The sequence below is a fragment of the Homarus americanus genome, unplaced genomic scaffold (genome assembly GCF_018991925.1).
Source record: "Homarus americanus isolate GMGI-L3 unplaced genomic scaffold, GMGI_Hamer_2.0 scaffold16430, whole genome shotgun sequence".
NCBI lineage: Eukaryota > Metazoa > Arthropoda > Malacostraca > Decapoda > Nephropidae > Homarus > Homarus americanus.
The window spans coordinates 5,937,650-5,959,735 of NW_024729259.1; the positions used below are offsets into that span (position 1 = coordinate 5,937,650).

The 22,086-nt window shown below is 35.6% G+C and overlaps 1 protein-coding gene across 2 annotated transcripts; it reads left to right on the forward strand.

The window, feature by feature from the left end:
- Window positions 1-223: 223 nt before the first annotated feature.
- On the forward strand, window positions 224-6,262 carry LOC121866470 (WD repeat-containing protein 73-like). Of its 2 annotated transcripts, none has more exons than XM_042366176.1 (5): window positions 224-510; window positions 1,606-1,697; window positions 3,169-3,296; window positions 3,793-3,877; window positions 5,133-6,262. In XM_042366176.1, the coding sequence occupies exons 1-5, from the start codon at window positions 452-454 to the stop codon at window positions 5,834-5,836; spliced, it is 1,068 nt and encodes a 355-aa protein (XP_042222110.1). In that variant the 5' UTR covers window positions 224-451; the 3' UTR covers window positions 5,837-6,262. The 2 variants fall into 2 exon arrangements, with proteins under 2 accessions (XP_042222110.1, XP_042222111.1); XM_042366177.1 differs by lacking the exon at window positions 224-510 and adding an exon at window positions 557-673.
- The last annotated feature ends 15,824 nt before the right edge of the window (window positions 6,263-22,086 follow it).

The window sequence follows — 22,086 nt, forward strand, 5'->3', positions numbered from 1 at the left end:
TGATGTATAGATTATAGATACTACACAACGGCAATAAATCATTCAAAGGCTGTAAATTGATTTCGATTATTTTATCATGTGATGAATAAATAAATATGTGTACCGTGCTGGGTACACTGAGTTACACATATTTATGCGATAGGGTATCTGAGAACTCAATGTACTGGATAGTATTTAGCAATCAAATTTCATTTTACGAAAAGCTAGGTTGTGATTGGTTACTATGGTGATGTACCCAAGTAGAAGGAAGTAATAGCACGGTCGCTACGCGTGTGTCCGCACATCATAAAAAAAAATACTTAACGTAGTTGGGTACGAACATTAACTCCCGTGACGTCACAACCACAACATAAACACACATTAACTCCCGTGACGTCACAACCACAACATAAACACCCAACTATTAATACACAATGGTGACATCACTTACTGCTTGAGTCAATATTATAAGATGGAAAAGTTTGATAGTGAAGAATCAGATGACGAGTGGTTCTTTGAGTCAATTAAGAGGTAAGCTATTTATTTTCAATATTGTTTATGAGAACTTTACTGACCTTAATCTGCGGTAACTTAACGAAGACGTGACAATAGCTTCCCTGAGATGCCGGTCATATTCAGGCAATTTAACTAAGGACAGCAGACAACCAATGAGAGGCTTTGTTTGCAATAAATGGTAAATATTCGTCCATTGGCTGTCCTTAGGTTTTGATACAAACATAGTTTTTGTGTGTGTACTGTATTACTCAAATCTGACCTTATTTCTTGCGCAAATTAGCGGGTTTTTTTAACTAACATTTTCAGTTATAACAGAAACCGCTAATTTGCACCAAAATGGTGGTCAGGTTTGAGTAAAACACCATAAAATGCAAAAAACCTCACTTAACCTAACCTAACCTTTTGGGGGGGAGCTTACCTGCTACTGTGGTGATGGTTACATCTGGGCGATCTGGTACGCTTATGGTTACAGACAAAAGAATTTGTCGTAAAAGTAAACAATTTTAAAATGTACACTGTGTGTACGTGTATGATAAAGATAAATCTTGATAAAATCACATGGGAAAAGGGAAACACTGGAGCACCTTAACATTTGTCTTTATTCAAAATCTCTTCGGACAAGCTAGAGTACTCTTTCATAACCCGTCTTAGATTAATTTTCTACATTATGCAGGTTCCCATACATGTACACTCACTCTTGCTCCAAAAATTATCTTTATGGAGGGGTCCGATGAACTTCACTATAAACACTATGACTCCTGTTGTCTCAGTAGGGTTGTCAAAACCCTTCATCCATTGTGTCATAATTATTGTCTCACACAAAATCATAAAGATATAGTATTTGTGAGTGAGTGTTCAATGAAAGACAAAAGTCGTGTCGTGAAATTTGGTGAAAACATGTGCCTTGTGGTAGGGGGGCCCTCATAATGTTTCACGAGTTATATTTAATCTTCGTACAAAACCGCGACATGACCTTTGTCTTTGATTGTACAGTACATCCTTATTGTCATACAGTATTCTCATCCCATTCTGTTGAATTTTTCATTCTGTTAAATATGATGTCTCTTGGCTTTCAATATTTTTTTATTTATCCACTTGTGTGTGTTACAGATATGAGGACTTGTTAATGTATGATGTGCAAGGTTTTGTCACCTGTGCAACCTTCTCTGGTGATGACAGGCTCCTTCTGGCTGTTTCTAGAGGTGAGGGAAATAAGGTTTGTTCTAGTCTCATTATTTTTTCAAGACTAACATTGCACTGGCAGACATCAAATTGTGGCCATGTTGAAGAAGAAAGAGGCCAGTCTACACTTCCCAAACTTAATATTTGAATGTGAAATAAATGGATATAGTGAGGAAACTATAGTACTATTATAGTCATGCTGAAGATCTGGGAACAGATAATGGATGTGGTTGTGTACTTAATACTTATGTTGTGGAGGCTCAGAAAAACCTAAATGTCAGCCCGACACATTCATGATAAGTGAATATAAAAGGAGGAGGCACTATAACGATGATGTCATTACGGCAACGTGTGTTCCGAGACAGTGCAAATAAACAACAAAGGTAAACAGTAAAGGTGGCGGCACACTGGGCACTTTCTTCCGAACATGTTGCCCATTTTGCTGGCCGTTGGAGCCCAGCAAGCAGCAGGATTTGGCGGGGATCTTTGCTGGTCGGATTAGTGCTCAAATGAGCTTCATGTAATTTCAAGTAAAAATTGAAATAAATCATGAAACAATAATAATTTAAAGTATATCACATAAACGGTGACATATTTTTATTTATTTGTCACTTTAACACTTCTTTGGTATCATTAAATCATTATTCAGGGTCTTGTTTAACCAGCCAGCCACTGCCACTTTAAAGAAACTTCACAGCGCACCCATTGTCTTTTCTTTAGCTTTTGCAGACGCCTCACTTGTTTCAGCAATTGAAGAATTCTAGCACAAACCTGCAAGGCCACAACTGTAGTAACGGAATCCATGGTGAACCTCGTCTAGACACTTTGTTGTTGTTTTCATTGCGTTAAGCATATGCTCCAAAAAATATACCAGTGACAGAAAACGTCTCTTTGTTTTGCTGGCCGGACCGTGTTTGCCAAACATGTTTGGAGGAAAGTTCTTAGTGTGCCACAGCCGCCATAAGGCAACTTGACCAAGGATAGCCTACAAAGCTATCCGGTGCCTATTTCCAGGAGGGTCCTTTGCTTTGGCTTATACTTGGTCTCTAATCAGTAATAGTACCAGGTATGTCTACAGGAGTATTAGTGAACTTTTTTCTTCTTTTTTTTTTATAAAATTCAACAAGCATTACATTGTGCTTGGACTATCTGAGGCTGGCGGATCACTATCACAGTACAACATTCTGTGGTTAATAATATAGAAACTCACTCTCTTTTCTTGCTGTAGCTTCATCTACTATGTATTTCTTTTGTTTTATCTTAGAATTTTTTAGTACCATAACTTGTTTTGATGTGGTCTGGTAGTTTTTTTCTATTAGAGCAGTAAAGAAGAAAGAGTTTTTCACTTGACTGCAGACATAAAATGTAAAATCAAGACAGTGATCAGAAGAACTAATTGGTATAATTGAAATGGTTTGTTTTATGTGCTTAAATCATTAGGGTTATTTACATTTTTTCCATATGGATTGTAAAACACATGTTAATTTTCAGAACACCTTCATGAAGTGTGGGAGCTGAGCATTCCAGATAAAGTGGTTGCGAGAAAAGACGCTGGCCTTGTTCGGAACCGAGATTTTACTCTTTTAGCAGCTGGTTACACAGGGAGTCTGGTGAAGCAGGTGATGAAAGATTATTGTTGTGAAAGGTGAAATTACTCTGTAAATAAGCAATCCCCAAAACAAGTTAGACCTACTGCTTGAGTGATTACAGACTTTTGGTACTACAGTACTGTACTGTATTTTGGCAAATATAAGGTGCACTTTTTTCCCAAAAATTTGGTAATGCCTCAAAATACGTCCACACATCCTCCTCCTCCTCTCCTGGGCCCATTCTTCTCTTTCCTTAATACACTTACAGTAGTGATCTGAGTAATGAATGTGCTATACAGTTTCTGCAGTATGATATATTAAGTGGACTTATTCCTCTTAAGTTTTACAATAATTAGTTTGATCATATTTATTTAAACTCTACAGGGAACTACATAATGCTCTGTTTTACTAAAGCAGATAAATGTTTTATAAGACATTGTTAATTTGATGTAGATTTGTTCCTTGTTAATTTGTTATTAGTTTTCTTCCTGTATAATTTCTACATCAAATTTATATTCCTTTGCAGATGTTGTATGTGTCGGCAGGTGTAGTAACTTCGGGATCATGTGGCATATACTTATATTCCATCCCTCAGTCCAAGGATGAATCAGGTAAAACCTATATCCAGAAATCAACATTGAGTGTTGACAGTGGGGATTAACCCCTCAAGGATATGTCATATGTATTGCTGTGTAATTTAAAAGATGACAATATAGTACCTCAGTAAATTAGGGCTGCTCAATGCTTTTCTGTACAGTAATCCCTAATTAAAGTGGACTCAAACTCTAAGTGGCACTTTCATTTCTTTATGCATGCAGCAATGTGTTGCTTGTTCTCTAGCAATGGCTTCCACTGGTGTTGGTGTAAATTTCTATTAGAGAACATTTGAGACAGCAACAATTTCACATGAAGCTAAGCATGGAGTAAATCATCAACCCAGTTTCCAGTAATTACCATTACAGGACACACTTATTCCTCTGCCTCAGGGTGGAAAGAGTGTTGTTATTGCAATTAATATTACTTTGCACGGTAGTCAGGTATTCTGATCTTAAAATGTCACAAAACGAATGCAGAAGTGATGGTACTGAGTTCCGTAGTGCAAAAAATAATCATCCCTTAAAAAGCTACATTATGGTCTTCATATTATGTGTGTTAAACTGCTGATACAGTAAAATAATTATACATTTTCATGTTCCCACTTCCTTTTAAACATCCCATAGGTTGACTTCACACTCATAATGCACTGCGAGCTAAGCCAATGCTCACCTGTGAGACACTGCTCTAGACAGCTGTTTCATTACCAATAAATTTTTGGATTTTTGTAAGGAATGCTCTGATAAACATAATTATTTTTAGCAAGTAGAGGGCTTGTAGTGGGTTATCGTCACTGCAGCCACTACTTCAAGATGCTCCCCAGTACCACAGATGATATATTGCCATTTGTAGTGGCATTCTTGTGAGTGTATCATACCAGTGACCAATCACGAGGTCAAATTTTGGGGAGGTTGGAGCGCTTTTTAGTTTGTACCATGGGGGATTTTATTTATTTTTTTTTTTTTGTGCTGGTATGCAAATCAGCATTAATCATTGGATCCTATGGGAAAATGTGTACCTTTGAAAGAAAATTCACCTCATAAACATGTTTTCAGGAATTCATCTTTCTCATTAAGCAGGACCTTACTGTATGTTTCATCATCATAAACTGATTAATGATCACGCGTACTTAAACTTGAACCTTACAGAAAAAATAAATTAAATCCTTCAATAGAACTGTAGCAATGCAACAACTTGCAATCCATCAAATTTTAATTATACTTTTGATACTATGTAATACTTTATAAATATTCATTCCAACCTTTCTTGCAGATGTGATCAGCTTAAATAGCATCTTGAGAAGTGATGTGAAGGATGCCACCTTGGCTCTCTCCGGTGCTACTGTTTACTCTGGTACATCTCTCTCAAGTATCTCCAGTTTTAATCTGAACTCACAGGCAGCATCAGATCTCCCAGAAATTTGTAATAACACCACAAATAGCAGTACCTGGGGGTGTAATGATATGATAAGCAACATGTCCTGTGTGAGCGAAAAGCTGTTCATAGGTCTAAGAGACAAAGGAAATGTACTCTTATGTGATCCAAGGACTGGGAGAGTTGCACAAGAAATAGTGGTGCCAGAAAGTTCAGGTGAGACTTGGACAATGGATGTTAGTTGTGATGGAGGCAGTGTAGTCATTGCTAACTCCTGTGGTGTTTTAAATGTTTTTGATTTGAGAAATAACATTAAATCAATTTTTGCAACTTCCATGAAGGTGCAGAAAAAGAAAGTGGTAAACCACAGAGTGTGCATCAGCCCTGGCGACTCGTTGTTATCGGTGTCTGGTTATGACAAACATATTCAGGTTTTTAACTTAAAAATTCCTGAAACAAATGGTGAAAGTATATTCAGTCATGATGGCCATAGAGGACATAATGTACAAAATATTGTAACACATTTATGGCACCCAACACAGAAAAAACTCTTGTTCTCAGCTGATGACACAGGTAAGCTTCAGGCTTGGAGATTTAAATAGAAGAAATCCTACAAGACAATACAGTACAGCATATACCACTTGTTTTTCATAACTTAATACAAGTGATCAATGGACAAGCAACAGTTACCCAATAACTATGGATAAATGCCATTGAAAATCAAATATTACATTAATAATGTGATATGATAAATAATTAATATGATGGAAATACTGTAAACAGTGTGTGCCAAACACAGTGTTTTATTTTTTAGTTCTTTAGACATTAATGAGCTGATGAGTGCACATGAACTAATGTGGAAAGCACTGTATGGTGTACCAAATGTGATATTTTAGTTTAATGGTGGTGGGAGGTGCAACACATTAACCTAACCAGGTGTGTTGGCTTCCATCTTATGTATATCAACAAGATAAGGTACTGTGCAAGAATTGAAGTTAAACATTTTTTTTAATAAAATAATAATCTTACTTGTAATTATTACTTCTCCCTTTTTAAGGTGTAATGATAAATGTTCAAATTTTGCATATTTTCAAACAAAATAATGCCATAACATATTATCACTCAGGGACATTCAGGCATTATTTATGGATTTAAAATTGACATCAAAATGAATAGCTACCACGGTATATATATAGTACTGTACATTAATTGTATTATGCAGAAATATGCAATAAATAAAAAAATATGAATTGAAATTACATGCATAGTAACCACATTTATAACTCTTTGCTGGATATGCAAAGACAAACACTGATCAGCTTGTTAGCTGCTTGGACGGTTGATCATATCTCTGTTACATACTTTTGGCAACTACTGGGCATGTACTGGTCCAGAATGTATCTGTACCTGCACCAGTGTTGGTGAAGTCTGGTCTTGAATGAGCTAACACTTGGTGCTGTCACAACCCTCACTGGTAGATTGTTCCAAGAGTTCACAATTCTCACTTCTAAAAATTTGCCCTGACAGTTTTCTGAACTTGTGACTTCTTCAACCTTGAGCTGTGATCCCTGTTTCTTTCCTTAGTATTTAAAAGAAAGTTAATTGCCATTTATAATGTAAGTTTCATAAAGCACCTATCAATAGTATATTATGGTATTTAGTGATAATTTATACAGTTAATTTAGTCCAAGTAAACTATTTTATGCTGTACTTTTTCTATGATGATCATGAGTACCTCTTCTTTGAGGCTCAAAAAAAGGTAGCTCAATAAACTAATAGTTTGCCCTCGTTTTATAGGCGTTTTCCTTGGAAAGTTGGTCACTCTGCTATCTCTCAACTTGAGAGATATGTCACATAATGCCAGAAAAGACCTCAGTAGCTCCATTCCATCCCCTGGGCATGCCAGTGGCTATCAAGCTCCTTCAGTTGAGTTTGTGGATGATTGTTGCCTCCATAGTGACTGAGTCTGACTTAGGCTCACCGTAAATTGTCCCTCTAATTGGGGCGTGGCAGTGGTGACATCACTTTTCAACTCTAATTGACGAGTGGCTGAATTTTTTGCACCATATAACATTTGGCGGGTGCTGGGGGGGAAGGGGCAGTAGTACTTAGTTATTTAAAGAGAATTTTGAATACACTCAGTCTCACACATATGTATACAGTAGATACAGGCTTTAATCTAAGATGGAATTATTTAAAGCATTTTAGAGTCACAGCCTCTTTGAAATTCATTTTAGGTACAGGTATATGCAAAGAGCAATTGACGTCTAACAGAAAGACCAAGCCCCTGAAGGAAAGGTGGAGGAGAAGAGAGGGAATCAATGGTGGAGGGGGGTTAAGAGGGTAGGCTAGGTGAGGTGGGTGGTCAAGGTGGTAATGGACACAAGAAGATCAAAAGGAAAGTCCGCTGTCATGGCCAATGCCACCTGACCTGACAGCACCTCACCTCACGAGACCTCCAGGTAGATGACCGCGTTATGTCTCCCCACACCCACACCGTACCTTTCACAGCTCCACCCACACAACTCTTTTACTATGGTTAATAATTAATTAATTAAAAACTATATTATTAATTTGCCACAGACATTAAAACTCTTTGTTTGGGTCATATAATGAGTAACGATTTTTGCTTTTCAATTGGAGTAAAATTACTGTTAGAAAACCATATTCAAGTAAATGTACTAAAAAATTTGAGTACCTTCTAAAAGTAAATACCCAAAAATGTTACTTGGGTACACTACTCAGGTAAACTTATTTAGTTAAGATCTTCTAGCTATCTAAAAAGTTTACAGGTAATATAAAACTAGTCAGAGGCAACAGTTTTTTAAGATAATATATTTCGTAATTTATCAACATCCCTGAAAGCTTTACAAAGAAAAAGGACTTTGCTTATCTTCAGATCTGCAACCTGCATAAACCCAGTTTGTCATTGACCAAAAAATTAAACGTTTTGATGCCTTAAAAAATCTAAAAATCAATTTCAAGTGATAAATATCAAAGTCACAAACTCAAAACATAACTTAGCCATCACAATTAACTTAATGATCAGTCAAAGGTGCCTAAATAACAATAACTCTAAGTCTTATCAAACCATTTTTGTAATCTACAGTATTGACTAAAATAAGTGACGAGAGTCTTGTCCACTTATTTTAGTCAATACTGTAGGGCTAGTCAATAGAGGAATATTTTTAAGACAAATGAATAATACTTTTTATTCTTCATTAAGCCACTGTAAAATGGTACTGTACAGTTCTTACTTTCAATGTAGTGAAAAGAACTTTTGCTTTTTGGGGGTGTTGGCTCCTGGGTTTACAATGCAGTGTACCAACTTTTAGATTTTTGTTTCTGGGTCTTATTGGTGATACTATGATTAGCAGTGGTTATGTCATGATCCAAAAAATTTGATTCCTGACAAAGTCAGTGCTTCCATTACTGACAAATGTGAATGTGATTTGTTTCCTTTTTATCTGACAACATTTGTGGAACCCAACAAACTGCACCCACCTGGTAACCTAATAAATAATGGTACAGTATAATATGAGCTATTAACAGATTCCCAAATCTTCAGTACTGTTTCTGTCCACCAACAGTCTTCAAAGGTTTTTACACCAGCTTGGGCTCTCAATTTGGGTGTTTGAGATCAAAGGGGGAGACCTTTTCTTGATTCATCTTGTAAGTCCCTCCTGCATGAGACAGCTTGATCTTGGCATGTGCTAAATCATTTAAATGAGTGTATAATTCTGATTTATTAAGCCACAAGCAAAAATTTGATGAATTCCCTTTATTCTATCTGCAAATCAATGAGAACTAAGTGAGTGAACAAAACAATTGCATCACTAACTGATTCAGGTTAAGGCATATTCTAAGTTATCCTTCCAAGCTTATTCTTTTAAAATGGATAAGTCCCAGTAATGGACCTATTCTGAGTACCGGTACTTATTCAACAACCTTTGTATATGGCAAGTCTTTCAACAAAGTTCTTCCTGAATCTAATTATCCACTGAATAAAATAATTTAACAACATCTTTGGGTTTCTCTACACCCCACTGTGTTACCTGCAGCTGAGAGAGAGCAGGGGAACAAAGACAAAGATATACAAAGAACAAGACAACAAAACTAAGAAGAGAGAAGAGAAAATAAGACCTATATAGACAGAGGGAAGGAGGAAACAAAGAGACAGATTATTGACAAAAGAATATCCAAAATATTATCGTCTTGTTTACTAGACTCCATTATTATTGAGAGTGAAGACATAACACAGCAAGAGCTACTTCTCATTGGGCTACAAAACTATGCTAATAATGAACATGGTCTTAGGACTTTCCTTACCTATACAGTATCAATACCATTATCAATACACTGTACTAGATAATAAATTGTGTGGAGCAGGTTTGTTGTCCAGGTATATTTTTTCTATAATAAACAGTAAAAGTTAAGAATTAGTCCCTTCAAAATAAATAGTCCAGTTACCTTTAAATAACTTTTTAATAAAAATCAAGCCTTACATGAATAACTGACAAACTGTGATTTATTTTCTATAAACAAACTAATACAATGAAGCAGATAAATTAAAACCATATCTAATCACTGGACTTGAACAAAGGAAGTGGTGGTAACTGACAGCAAAATGTCACCCTTTCTCTTCCTCCTTGAGGTCAGTAAAATAACCACCATAAATGCACCTGCCAATTCTGCAACAAAGCCACGATGATTTATAAATATTTTCTGTTTAAGACTTAAAACTAACTTATAATTAAATATATAAAAACAATCAAGAGAGAATACATTAGAAAAACAATTTCATTACCTTAAAATTGTGAAAAACAATAAAATAATAAATCAACGAACACTTAAAAAATCACATAAATAAGACACCATGCTCATTCACCCTCTTACTATGGGCCACCATTTTTAATGTTTCATTTTGTTCAGCTTAAGGGGTTCATAGCATAAAAACAATTAAATAGTGATCATTAACATATACTGTACATCACAACCATAAGAAAGACAAATGATGGATCACACAACACAGCACAAAAATATACAAAACTTTCTGACATAATATTTAAGTGATAAGTGAATTCACTGTCACCAGTAATAAATTCTGTAAGTGCTTGTAACTCACCTGATTTAACCAAAAGACCACTGTATAGTTATCAACTACAGTACAGTATTACCCAGCCTAACGCGGTTTCACTTAGCGCGTTTTACCATATACGCGGTGCCTCGCCAGAGCTGAACTTTCACTTAACACGGATTTTTTCCACATATACGCGGTGAGTGTCCGGCTCGAGACGCTATTTTTAGATTTGCCCCACCTGCCACCCTGCCTGACTGCCTGTTTTAGCTCATAAAATTCATACAAATTACCCGGCCAGAATATAATTTACATTGCTGGAATTCTTATAATTTGGTGATCATTTTGAATATAAACATCATATATTTTGCATTAGACATACAAATTTTAGATAAAATGTTTTCTCTAGTAAATATGTTATCTTTTGTGCAAAATATATGACATTTATATTCAAAATATTCCTGGTCTTACAAGGAATCCAGCAATGTCAATTATATTATCCTAACTTTAGTTTGAGGTATTTATTAAAATTTAGTGGTTTTCCCACACATCTCCTTGGGACGGTTGGTGGGGGGTGGGGGGGGGAGGGAGGGACCGACCGACCATCTGTTACCCAGTGAAGAATATATATTTTTTTTATCAACTGAAGATATTTGTTTTAGCTCATAAAATTCATACAAATTACCCGGTCAGAATATAATTTACATTGCTGGAATTCTTATAATTTGATGATCATTTTGAATATAAACATCATATATTTTGCATTAGACATACAAATTTTAGATAAAATGTTTTCTCTAGTAAATATGTTATCTTTTGTGCAAAATATATGACATTTATATTCAAAATATTCCTGGTCTTACAAGGAATCCAGCAATGTCAATTATATTATCCTAACTTTAATCTGAGGTATTATTTAATACAAAATGTTAAAATTTATTTTTTTCACCCACTCTTTCTCTTGGTGGGGGGTGGGGGGGAGGGTTGGGACTGACCGCGCGGTTGGAAGAGGGGGGAGGCAAGGTGGGGTACTTTGATTGACAGATAGTGTCCTGAAGAATATTTTTTTTTTTATTAACTGAAGATATTTGTTTTAGCTCATAAAATTCATACAAATTACCCGGCCAGAATATAATTTACATTGCTGGAATTCTTATAATTTGGTGATCATTTTGAATATAAACATCATATATTTTGCATTAGACATACAAATTTTAGATAAAATGTTTTCTCTAGTAAATATGTTATCTTTTGTGCAAAATATATGACATTTATATTCAAAATATTCCTGGTCTTACAAGGAATCCAGCAATGTCAATTGTATTATCCTAACTTTAGTTTGAGGTATTATTTATTAAAATTTAGTGGTTTTTCCCCAAAAATTCTCAGAGAGGGAAGAGCCAGCAGTGTAGTGTGAGAAGAGGGGGAGGGAGTTGAGTCCATTATTTGAATGGACATTAACTTGGCGACTGTATTTCTCTATTTCTCTTAAGTATTAATTGTGTGCATGTACCATCATAAAATTAAGATGTTATTTTTACTACAACATAGTTATGTGTCTTCAAAAAGTGGAGTTTGGGGGTCGGGCTGGTTTCTATTGGAATTAATCCCATATGTTCTGTTGTTCACTTAACGCGGATTTCACTTAACACGGGACCCTCTGGGTTCTATTGACCGCGTTAAGTGGGGTACAACTGTACTTAAAAATACAATCATCTTTATATGCAAATAATTACATGAAATATTGTCGGTGATAGCGATGACACATATGATCAGGAAATTTTTAGTGGCACAAAAAACCATATTACTATTATACAAGGTATACAGTAACTGATGGCTGGTGTAGCCTTCTTACTACAGTTATATCAAATGAACTTTAATATCCTCATTATTTTTCTGACATTTACCTAATATGTATTCATCAATTTAAACATTTCCTTTACTGATCAATTTGTGTTAAACATAATCAAGTGAAATACCAAAAGTAATACAGTAGTGTTTTATTAAACTTCCATAACAAAAGCTGTGCCACAAAGTGTAAAATATAAAACCACTTCAAAAGTGTAAATGCCATCTTACACCAACTAAAGTTACACTGTATCACATTCTTTGAATACAATACAATAAAAGACCAACATAACCCTGGACCTCACTGAATGTGTGTACAGTACAGTATATAAAACTTGTAAACTTGCATCAAAGATAACAAAACACTTTGTTATTATTTGACATTTTCATTATTGATTTTCTTGTTGTTTACTGGAGTTTTACTTTACATTTTCAAGACCAAACATAGTTTCAAACCTCTTAAGCATAAACAACAGTTCTATTTCTCAATGCACATCATACAATAAATGCAGAAATGTTAGATATTAATTCAGATACTAGAAGCTTCTTTGAATATTTGTAGAAATGCAAATTATCACAAACTTATTGTCCATATAAAATACTATATTTAAACCTAAATGCTTGAGAAAAATTAACCATGGATGACTGTACACAGACATAGTGAACATTGTATCTGAGGGAATTCTACATGAGACAACCTTTTGTCAATGTAGTAATGGGAAGGGATGAAAGTTAATTTTCAAACAAATATTGGTCATCACAGCCTAATAAAAAAAATACATTTATAATAAAATATTACAGATAATATGCTGCCCACTACCGGTACTGGGTTTGGTATGCTGAAAATTCATCTCTTTTGTTTATTTAAGAACCAGGATTCAGATTCCCAAAGGTTTTGTAAGATGAATACAGTTTTATTCGTAACTGAAGATGTACAACAGTACAGCATCTAAGTGGTTGACTTAATCTAAGCACAAATGTTATATAAAATATTGCATCAAAATTTTACTCTAATTCTATGCAACTGTTGCAGAAATAGGGAATAGATACAGTGCTCACCTCCTTTTCCATGGGTTGGTGGTTCAATCACTCAGCTGGGAAGGTGAATGTGATCAAGTGCAGTACCCAGGGACAGATCCAAGAAGTTTTGGGTGGGGTAACATGGCGAGCCCACTCAGCTGGGCGGTTTTGAAGGGGGCACTATAAGCCCCCCCACCCAATTTTTTTTTAACTCTGACCAATATTATGGGTATTTTGAGGCCATTTTGAAGCCATGTGCATTTGATATTAGGTGATATTCTGAGGTCAATTGAAATTACTTTTTACCATACAAAAATGTCTGAGTAAAATACTGTATTAAAGAAAACAGTACTGGAATTTTCTGAATAGAGGGGGATCCGGACACCCCCTGGCCCCCCATGGGTCCACCCTTGGTACCAGCCATGCTGTTACATTGTTCCTAATGGGCAGTCATGTCTATGGAACCTGCTTTCACTGTAGGAACATTCCCTAAACACCAATTACGGGATAAAATTATTGAACAGTATCTTTCCCCAAGATTTGTATATTAATTGTGTTCCCAAACTGGTGTTATACGAATGAATCCAATTAGCCCCCTCAGGAGCCGGGTGTATTGGAGTCACAGACCAATCAGGGTTTGGTGATTCTCACTGGTCTACTAAACTGTGTCATGTTTCAGGTTGCCTGGTGTATGATGTGTATGAATGCAAGTCATACACCATAATACATTAATGAAGGCCAAAATTTTGCTAATTCATAAGCAAAAAGTGTATGAAGTCCCCAAATGGGTATAAAAATTTCATACGCAAAACATGTACCTACATACTGTACTGTACAAAAAACCAAAGAGTGTTAAGGTGATTTCAGCATAATTTTTATACTACAGGTACTTTTAGATGTTATATTAGTGCTTCACTTATGTCAACCAGTTAAGTACTGTATATCCATACAATTTTAGGCAAGAGGAAAGTTTGTTGTATGAAGCTCTGAGAATTGAAGTTCTTTCACAGGAGTAGTAAAGGATCATAGACATAGAAAATTTATCTTGAAATTCCATAACATAACTGAGACTAGACTGGGTGCCTTTTGTTTTACAACTACAAAGTCTATAGGGTTTAAACCCAAGAAAACCTTCATATTCACAGCTGGGACTAATCCAAAATCAGTTATGCCCTCCATCTATGACCAGGACCCCTTGAAAGGGTTTTTTGGAAAAGGGTGTTGCCTTTTAAAGTGGATGGTAAACTAGGTATGGTATTAGTAAAACAACACTGTACAAGTACAGTAGAGCATAGATGCATCTCTGCACATCTTGTGTGGCCATCTTGTATGCATGACCGCTAAAAGTTCACATTCTTTAAAAAATAAAAGGGTATTAAAATGTTACTGTTATTCATTAATGTGAATGTTTAGAGGGATGTCAAAATGTAACTTTTGTAAAAAAAAAAAAAAAATATATATATATATATATATATATATATATATATATATATATATATATATATATATATATATATATACAGTATATAGTATTGGGGTAATGCCTGTACATACCACTGCAGGAGCATTGTCAATGAAAAACAAGATACTTCTGCTCTCTTGCTCCTAAAAACTGTACCCAAGGCTTTACAAATAAAGACACCAGCAGCTCCCTAACCTTTACACTACACCTGCTTATTGCTGTATGTGGGGGTGGGCATCCTAAAAACATGTTATATTCTTTTGAATCAAACACAAACATACAGAAAAATAAAAATGACATATTTTACTGTACAGTACTTACATTAGCTCAGCCTTGATGGGGGTGTTTAAGTGAGTGTGCAGTGACTGAGCATACAAGGGGCAGACTGTCACTAATGGCAATGAACATGTTTCTTTCATGGTAACAGAGGCAATTGAGAATCCTACTGATTCAGTTAATAAGTCTACTGAGACATTCAACATACTTTGTATAAGCAAAATTGGTGTCCAATTTACAAAAATGGCTGTTCTCATATGAAACAAGTTGCAATTTAACCCCTGGGCTTTGGTATGGTCGGCACCCCCACCCCCTGGTATGTTAGGGATCATTTAATAAACAAATAAAAGGTAGTTCTAGTCTTAAAAACTGGCCATGAATGATATAAACAGGAAATAAATAAATCTCTTTACCACAGGTTGGTAACACTGGGACTAGCAAGTGTTGAGAATATTCGTGAAGTGGTGTGTGTGTGTGTGTGTGTGTTTGACGCATTATTATAAGGTAAACAACACTAATTTGTAGGCAGTAAGAAGTGCAGGACACTTGTTTGACATGTTGGGTACTATTTACATTATTAACAATAATTATTACTACTCCAGTAATTGATCACGATACAGGTTGTACCTCTCTAGTCCGGCAACCTCGGGACCTGACCGATGCCGGACCATGGAAATTCACCCTTTTCCTGGATAGATAGTGACTTGGCTTGGAAGCACTAGCACCACTTTCTCTGCTTCATGGTCTCTTTGAAGACATATTGAAGGGTTAAATGTCATACAGTAGCTTCTCAAATTTCGCGAGTTTTTCATTCGACGTTTTCTATTTGAACACACAAAAAAACAACACATTTAAAAATTTTGACGGCGGGAACTCGAATTTCGACGGGTTTGAACTGCCCACCAACGTTCAGAAGACGTGCACAATCGTGTAAACAGCATCATTTCTCTTATGTACAAAAGATTCATTATTGTTTATTACTGAAAGTCTTTTTGATTGAATTAATGTTTGTGTGTGCAAAATGAGTAATACAATTCATTAATAATACGTAGAATATTAAAACACACGAGGAAATGAGACAGCATTGTTTTCGTTGATTACAAAACTGAAGAAAATAAGACCTTGGTTGTAGCTGTAATAAAATTAATATGGTTGTTTTAAGTAATGTTATTTAATGTTAATAAATGGAACAATAGAAGTAGCTAACGATAATGGTAAAGAAAAAAGAGAGATCGCTTATGTAAGTGCGCACACGTGAAAAACATATCGTCATTACTTTGCATAAGAATATGAAAGCAACACTTATTTACTGTTCATATATATTTTAATTAATGTTTCTGAATTTGTTTTTATTGAATTAATGTTTGTGTGTGCAAAATTAACAATACTGTACAATTTATTAATAATAAGTGGAATATTAAAACACATGAGGAGACGAGACGGCTGCCAGCATTGTTTTTGTTAAAGCTTACAAAACCAGTGACTGATTGGTTCTACATATAAAACTGAAGAAAATAAGACCCTGATTGTAGCCGGAGTAAAATTAATGTAAAAAATTAATATGGTTGTTTGAAGTACCTGTAATGTTATTTAATGTTAATAAATGGAACAATATAAGTAGCTAACCATTAATGGTAAAAAAAACAGTGAGACTGCGCGTATGTAAGTGCGAACATGTGAAAACATATCGTCATTACTCTACATAAGAATATGAAAGCAACACTTATTTACTGCTCATATATATTGAAAGGTTAAATGTTGAACTCTGTATAGACAAGCAGAGAGAGAGAGACACAGCAGCCGAACTGCCGGATGTAAACAAACCTTAATTTCCCGCGGCTTTGTTGTTTTTTTTACGGGGATTAGCCCACGCGGGCATAGGTCACTGACCCACATTGGGGCCTGAGGGGCAAAAATTTAATACTCCTGTAATAATAATTCAGATAAGTTAAAAAAAGAAAAAAAAAAAAAAAGAAAAGAAAAGAGAGCTGCCTATCTTCCATTGGACAAACTAAAATCGTTACGGACCACGGGAGTTTCCGGACCACAGAATGCCGGACTAGAGAGGTACAACCTGTACTAGACATGTGCTTTGGGATTGGGGGGTAGAAAAACATGAAGTTAGTCAAGTCCAAGGGTGAGATGCCTACATCACAAAGGCTGAGAAGCTACTGAGAAGAGACTGGGAGGCTCTCATGTGTAAGTGAAAGATAAATACTGTACCTACTTGGCAACATAATCTAGCCAGGCCTGACCTTTTTATTCAAATAGGCCCGCAAAAGATCAAAATGTCATGTGACCCAAAGCTCTACAGACACACACACATCATATGAAGTGACCTGAAGCCTAGGGGTTAAGTGGTAAAGTTAATTCCTTGTGTACAGGACACCCTCTGAGCTAAATAAAATCGTCCAACACTAGCCAAATAAAATATTAAAAGTGGTATCCCAGTAGTGAAGGGGTTAATATGAAAATTCATGGGAGTTGGACACCAGACTTTCTTTCTCTTAATGCCCTCTAAGGAATGGAAACCCATCCTGAGTGAAGGCAACAGCCTCAACTAACAAGTCACAGAGTTGGAGAAGAAACATATCCTTCAGACATTCACTTATGAAGTGCTGTTGTTAGCTTCCCAGCCAGACCCTAAAACTTGTTCCCGAGTGATTTCCCCTCAAAAGTACTAATTACTGGTAAAGCCCCTAACATAATTGGAGGAAATGAACATCCTTATTACCAGTATACACTCACAGTGTCTGCATGAAACTTCTTTCTGGGAAAAGAGAAAGTACAACTCCCAAAGGAAATAGCTGAATGTTCTCATTTGAGTGACTAACTGACCCATTTCTAGGGTGTCATTATTGACCGAACCACTGAAACTTCTGAGTATAAGAAAATTTCATTTCTCTCAGTCCATTAAAAGCCTCCTGTAGCCCACATAAATGTTTCTTTGGATATCATAATAGTACACTTTCTGACCAGTGCCATGACAAGCCAATCATCTAAACTGAAGACAAATTCTTCTCCCATGATACAAAACTCTCCCAGACTGAACACTAGAATTCTTTAAAATGCCAATGAATAGGAACATGTCAGTAGGCATCCTTTAGGTTAATTGCGGATGATCAAGGGGATAATTTATTGGGTCATTTAAGGTCAAGAATAGCTCCCTAACACCCTAGGGACTTTCAGCACATGAAACAATTGGGACACAAATTAACTGATACCAGATCAGTTAATCACATTCTTACAAAATATTTCCACCAAATACTCCCAAAGGACTTTTGAGATAGGCACTGAGTTTTTAGGTGGTGCTCCCATTTTTATTTGTGACAATGATCTAGGAGCGATACAACATTGTTCTGTGTATTAACACAGGTTTATACCTGAAATAAATATTTCAGAAGAAAACCAAGGTTGGGAAAATTACATCACAAATGGCCAGAACACAGAATTGTGAAGATAAATTGAAACTGAAAAATGACTTATACTAGTATCATTACTCCCTAAAAAGTTGAGTTCACAAACTATTCTTTCAAACAATGAAGAATTCAAACCTGATATGATTGTTGTCATCAAAATGAACACTTCAGACCATATACATTCAGTCCTAGCATAGCAATCAGATTTTTTTGCATATGGAGTTGTTGTTGCTATGAAAAAATATCTTCATCCTATTAGGAGGCAGCTGGAACTGAGCTAGGTTTGGTCCTGATGTCAAATATTTTAACTGACAAGTGACAGGAGAAGTGTGCATTCTTAATGTGACATCATGGCTCATTTGCCATTTTGATAACGCTAATAACACTTATTTTCAAAGGACTCTTTAGAAGGGTTCTGGTTATTGATGGATGGAGTAACAAATCTTAGGTTTAGCCCCAGCCACTAATATTAAAGGGCTTCTAAGGTATTAACCCCAGAGCCTTATGATTAGTACAGGCAGTCCCCAAATTATGAATGGGTGACATTCCTGACCCTCTTTGTAAGTCAACCTGTTCGTAATTAAGAACAGTGTTAATTTCATCGGTTAAGTTAGGTTAAAACACAACTCAACCTAAACAAAACAACAATAATATCCCATACATTACAAATAATGTAAATAAAGTGATGTTAAAGAACATAATGTAAACAAAAATTAATTATAGATTTTTGTGACGAATATTGGGATCCCATTCGCGACTTGGGGATTGTCTGTACTACACAAATCACAGTCATTTCAGAAGGTTATATACAATTACAGGTATCCCTCTCGATACAAATGATTGTTATACGAAAATTCACTTATCCAAAATTATATGCTTATGCCTCTTTCCTGTAATCTGCAAGCAATTCTCACTTATAAAAAAGATGGTCCGATTGAAAATTCAAAACGCAAATCTCCTGGGAGTCAGCTGGGGCAGCATAACATCCCCTCAGACCACATGTCTGGCATTCAAGCAACTTGTGCATAAAGCTAGACAAATCCTATGAGCTTGAATTCGGGAAACCTTAAACCAGGGGCCGGAGCTTTATCCAAAGATTAGCCAACTCCTGCAGAGACAAAGTACTGTAGCCCTAAAAGGGGTTTGAGAGGCCACAGCTCCCAATAAAGATTAGGGAGCACTTGATTCATAAAGCCATGCAGCTTACTGAGTAACAAATTTCTTATTTAACTGACCTGGTCATGAGCCAGTCTCACAGCAGAAAACCTCATGTCCATCCAACCTATGAGGGCATCACATGGATACATGCAGTTTTGAGTTGTTCCTATTGAATGAGGTTTAATCCTGAAAACCCAGTTTTTAACAGAGCCAGTGAGGGATGACCCATGGAAACATACACTTGAGTTTTCTGGGGTTTCCTCAGTAAATACTGTACCTAGTCCATGGTGGCTGATCGTAATCTGAAGACCAATCACTCCCACGTGGAAAAAACTGGCTGACCCATTTCTAGACTCCAACTGGTGACATAACCTCAGAAAATTTTACCTAGAGAAAACTCATATTTCTACAAATACACTTAATATGCCTGGTCTAGTCCACCTAAAATTGGTCCAAGAAAAGCCAATCACTTTACTATGGCAAAAGTCTAGTTAGACCTCTGAAAGCTTGGCAATAATCTGTCTGAAGGGAAGTGCTTTAATTAGGTTAAAAATTCTTCTCCTGATTAAAAACTAGGCAATCTTAAATGCCTATGACTTGATCATCCTTCAGGCCAATAATGGTTCCATCTCACCTGTTGAATACAGTAAAAGATGACACCACTGCATTCATTTACATAGATTTCATACTAGTCCCCATCCTACTGTGAAAAAAATTCATTAAAATGGGCTGAGCCCATATATGGTATCTCCCTATACTGCCCAATCAACTAGTACCAACTAATTACCCGGTAGGCTGTTATCATGCTTAAAAAACTTACAAAATGATGTAAAAGTAGGGTAAAGACTATCTTTATCCATTTGTAAGACACTGCTGAGAACTGTATAACCCAGACCAAAACTCCCAGGGTCTCATTATGAGGTCTGGCATTTAGCCTTTTCACAAATAATAATGTGGTTGGTAGAAAAAAACATTATGCCCAGTTGTGGCTGGATTGAAGTTTGGTGCTGCAAGCATGTCTTATGACTGGCTTACTGCAGTCATATGAAGAATGGGTTGTGCAATAAAGTGTAAGGCTTTACAACCCATTAACTTCCAGCCTTCTTTCTGAGGTTAGTATTTACAGGAGTTATCTACTTTTAAGATTAAGCCCAAGCCACTTGAATTAAGGTTCCCAGTGCTCAAACCCACATACTGTACTTTGGTATGTTTACTCATGAATCATTTTGAACGGGCTTCAAATGATAAAAGATAACCGTAATAACAAAGAATTCTTATATATGCCCAAAAGACTGCTTATAATAACTATAATTTCATATTATTTAATATAAACTAAGATATACTGTATATATACTGTATATTGGTAATTTACTGACATACATAAGAGTTAATACACTGTATGGCACACCTCATAAACTTAAGTTGAACTGAAGTCACAAAGTAGTTAACGACCATTTCAGATCCAGCAAGACAATCAAATCTATGAAAAAGACTGGTTAATCATGCTTTTTAGCCACCACTATTTGGACAGAGTCATCCACTTGTGTCACCCAAAGTCTTACTTACAAAATTTCCAAGTCTGTGTTGGATTACTTGATGAGTTAAGAAGCTTGCAATGTATTAAATATTGACTTTTCAGTGTCACATTCACTCCTTTAATTTAATGAACATAAAACTGCACACATAACTTACCTTCCAATAATTTATATTGGAAAAATAAATTTAATCTCCAAGGAGGAAAGTTCCAGATTGTTATGAGAATTGTATATCCTTATAATAGAATATAATTCAAACAGGGTAAAGCTCTTCACAAGCTTGGTAGTATTACTTTAAAGAAATTAATTCCTTACTCCGCAAATGTGTTACCTGTAATGGTCTGTATAAATGAAGATTCAATGACAAACTTCTGCAGACTGCAAACACAAGGGACACATTTTTAAAGGCAGATAAACTCATCTCTACCCAACATGATTCAGTACATAGTAGTAATTAACTGCTCATAAGAAATACACAAAATCATTCCATTCCTGACTCCTTCACAACATGTGCCAACTGAGAACACAATAATGTATAGTGGAATCCTTCCACATAAAAACCAGACTCCAGAACTCTCCCAAAATGAACAATAAATAAAATTACAAAAGGTTCTGGTGATAGATGTAAGATATATAGAACCCACTTCTAAATATTAATTTGCACTAATAATTCTGATTACTGCTTTTATATATTTTTGTTTTTACCTTTTTGTGCATTTGTACATATAAGTGTACAGTACTGTACATCAATCTGTGGTGTTATTTAATCACAGAAAGACTTATGTAATTCAATTATAGGGTATAACATCTCCCTATGATATCTCTTATAATTTCTAATGTAGATTAGTTGTATTCCTTTGGCATAGTAGCCTGACTTGATAATGGATACTGTGAACTAAAACCTGAATGCATAAAAATGGTAGAGTCAGTATGGTTGTTTTTGTCTTGGCCTTTACATTACATGACTACAGTATCCTCTTAACATCTTCATTGCTGATACAAGTATTTATAAAGTCTCTTAATTTGTCCTCCTGTAATTACTTTGTCTACTTCTTGC

Excerpts from the sequence above, each read along its gene's own strand:
- LOC121866470 (XM_042366176.1), top strand. The coding sequence starts at position 452 with ATGGAAAAGTTTGATAGTGAAGAATCAGATGACGAGTGGTTCTTTGAG. Across the intron at positions 511-1,605 it reads TTCTTTGAGTCAATTAAGAG|ATATGAGGACTTGTTAATGT; the intron begins GTAAGCTATTTA and ends TGTGTGTTACAG. Across the intron at positions 1,698-3,168 it reads CCTTCTGGCTGTTTCTAGAG|AACACCTTCATGAAGTGTGG; the intron begins GTGAGGGAAATA and ends GTTAATTTTCAG.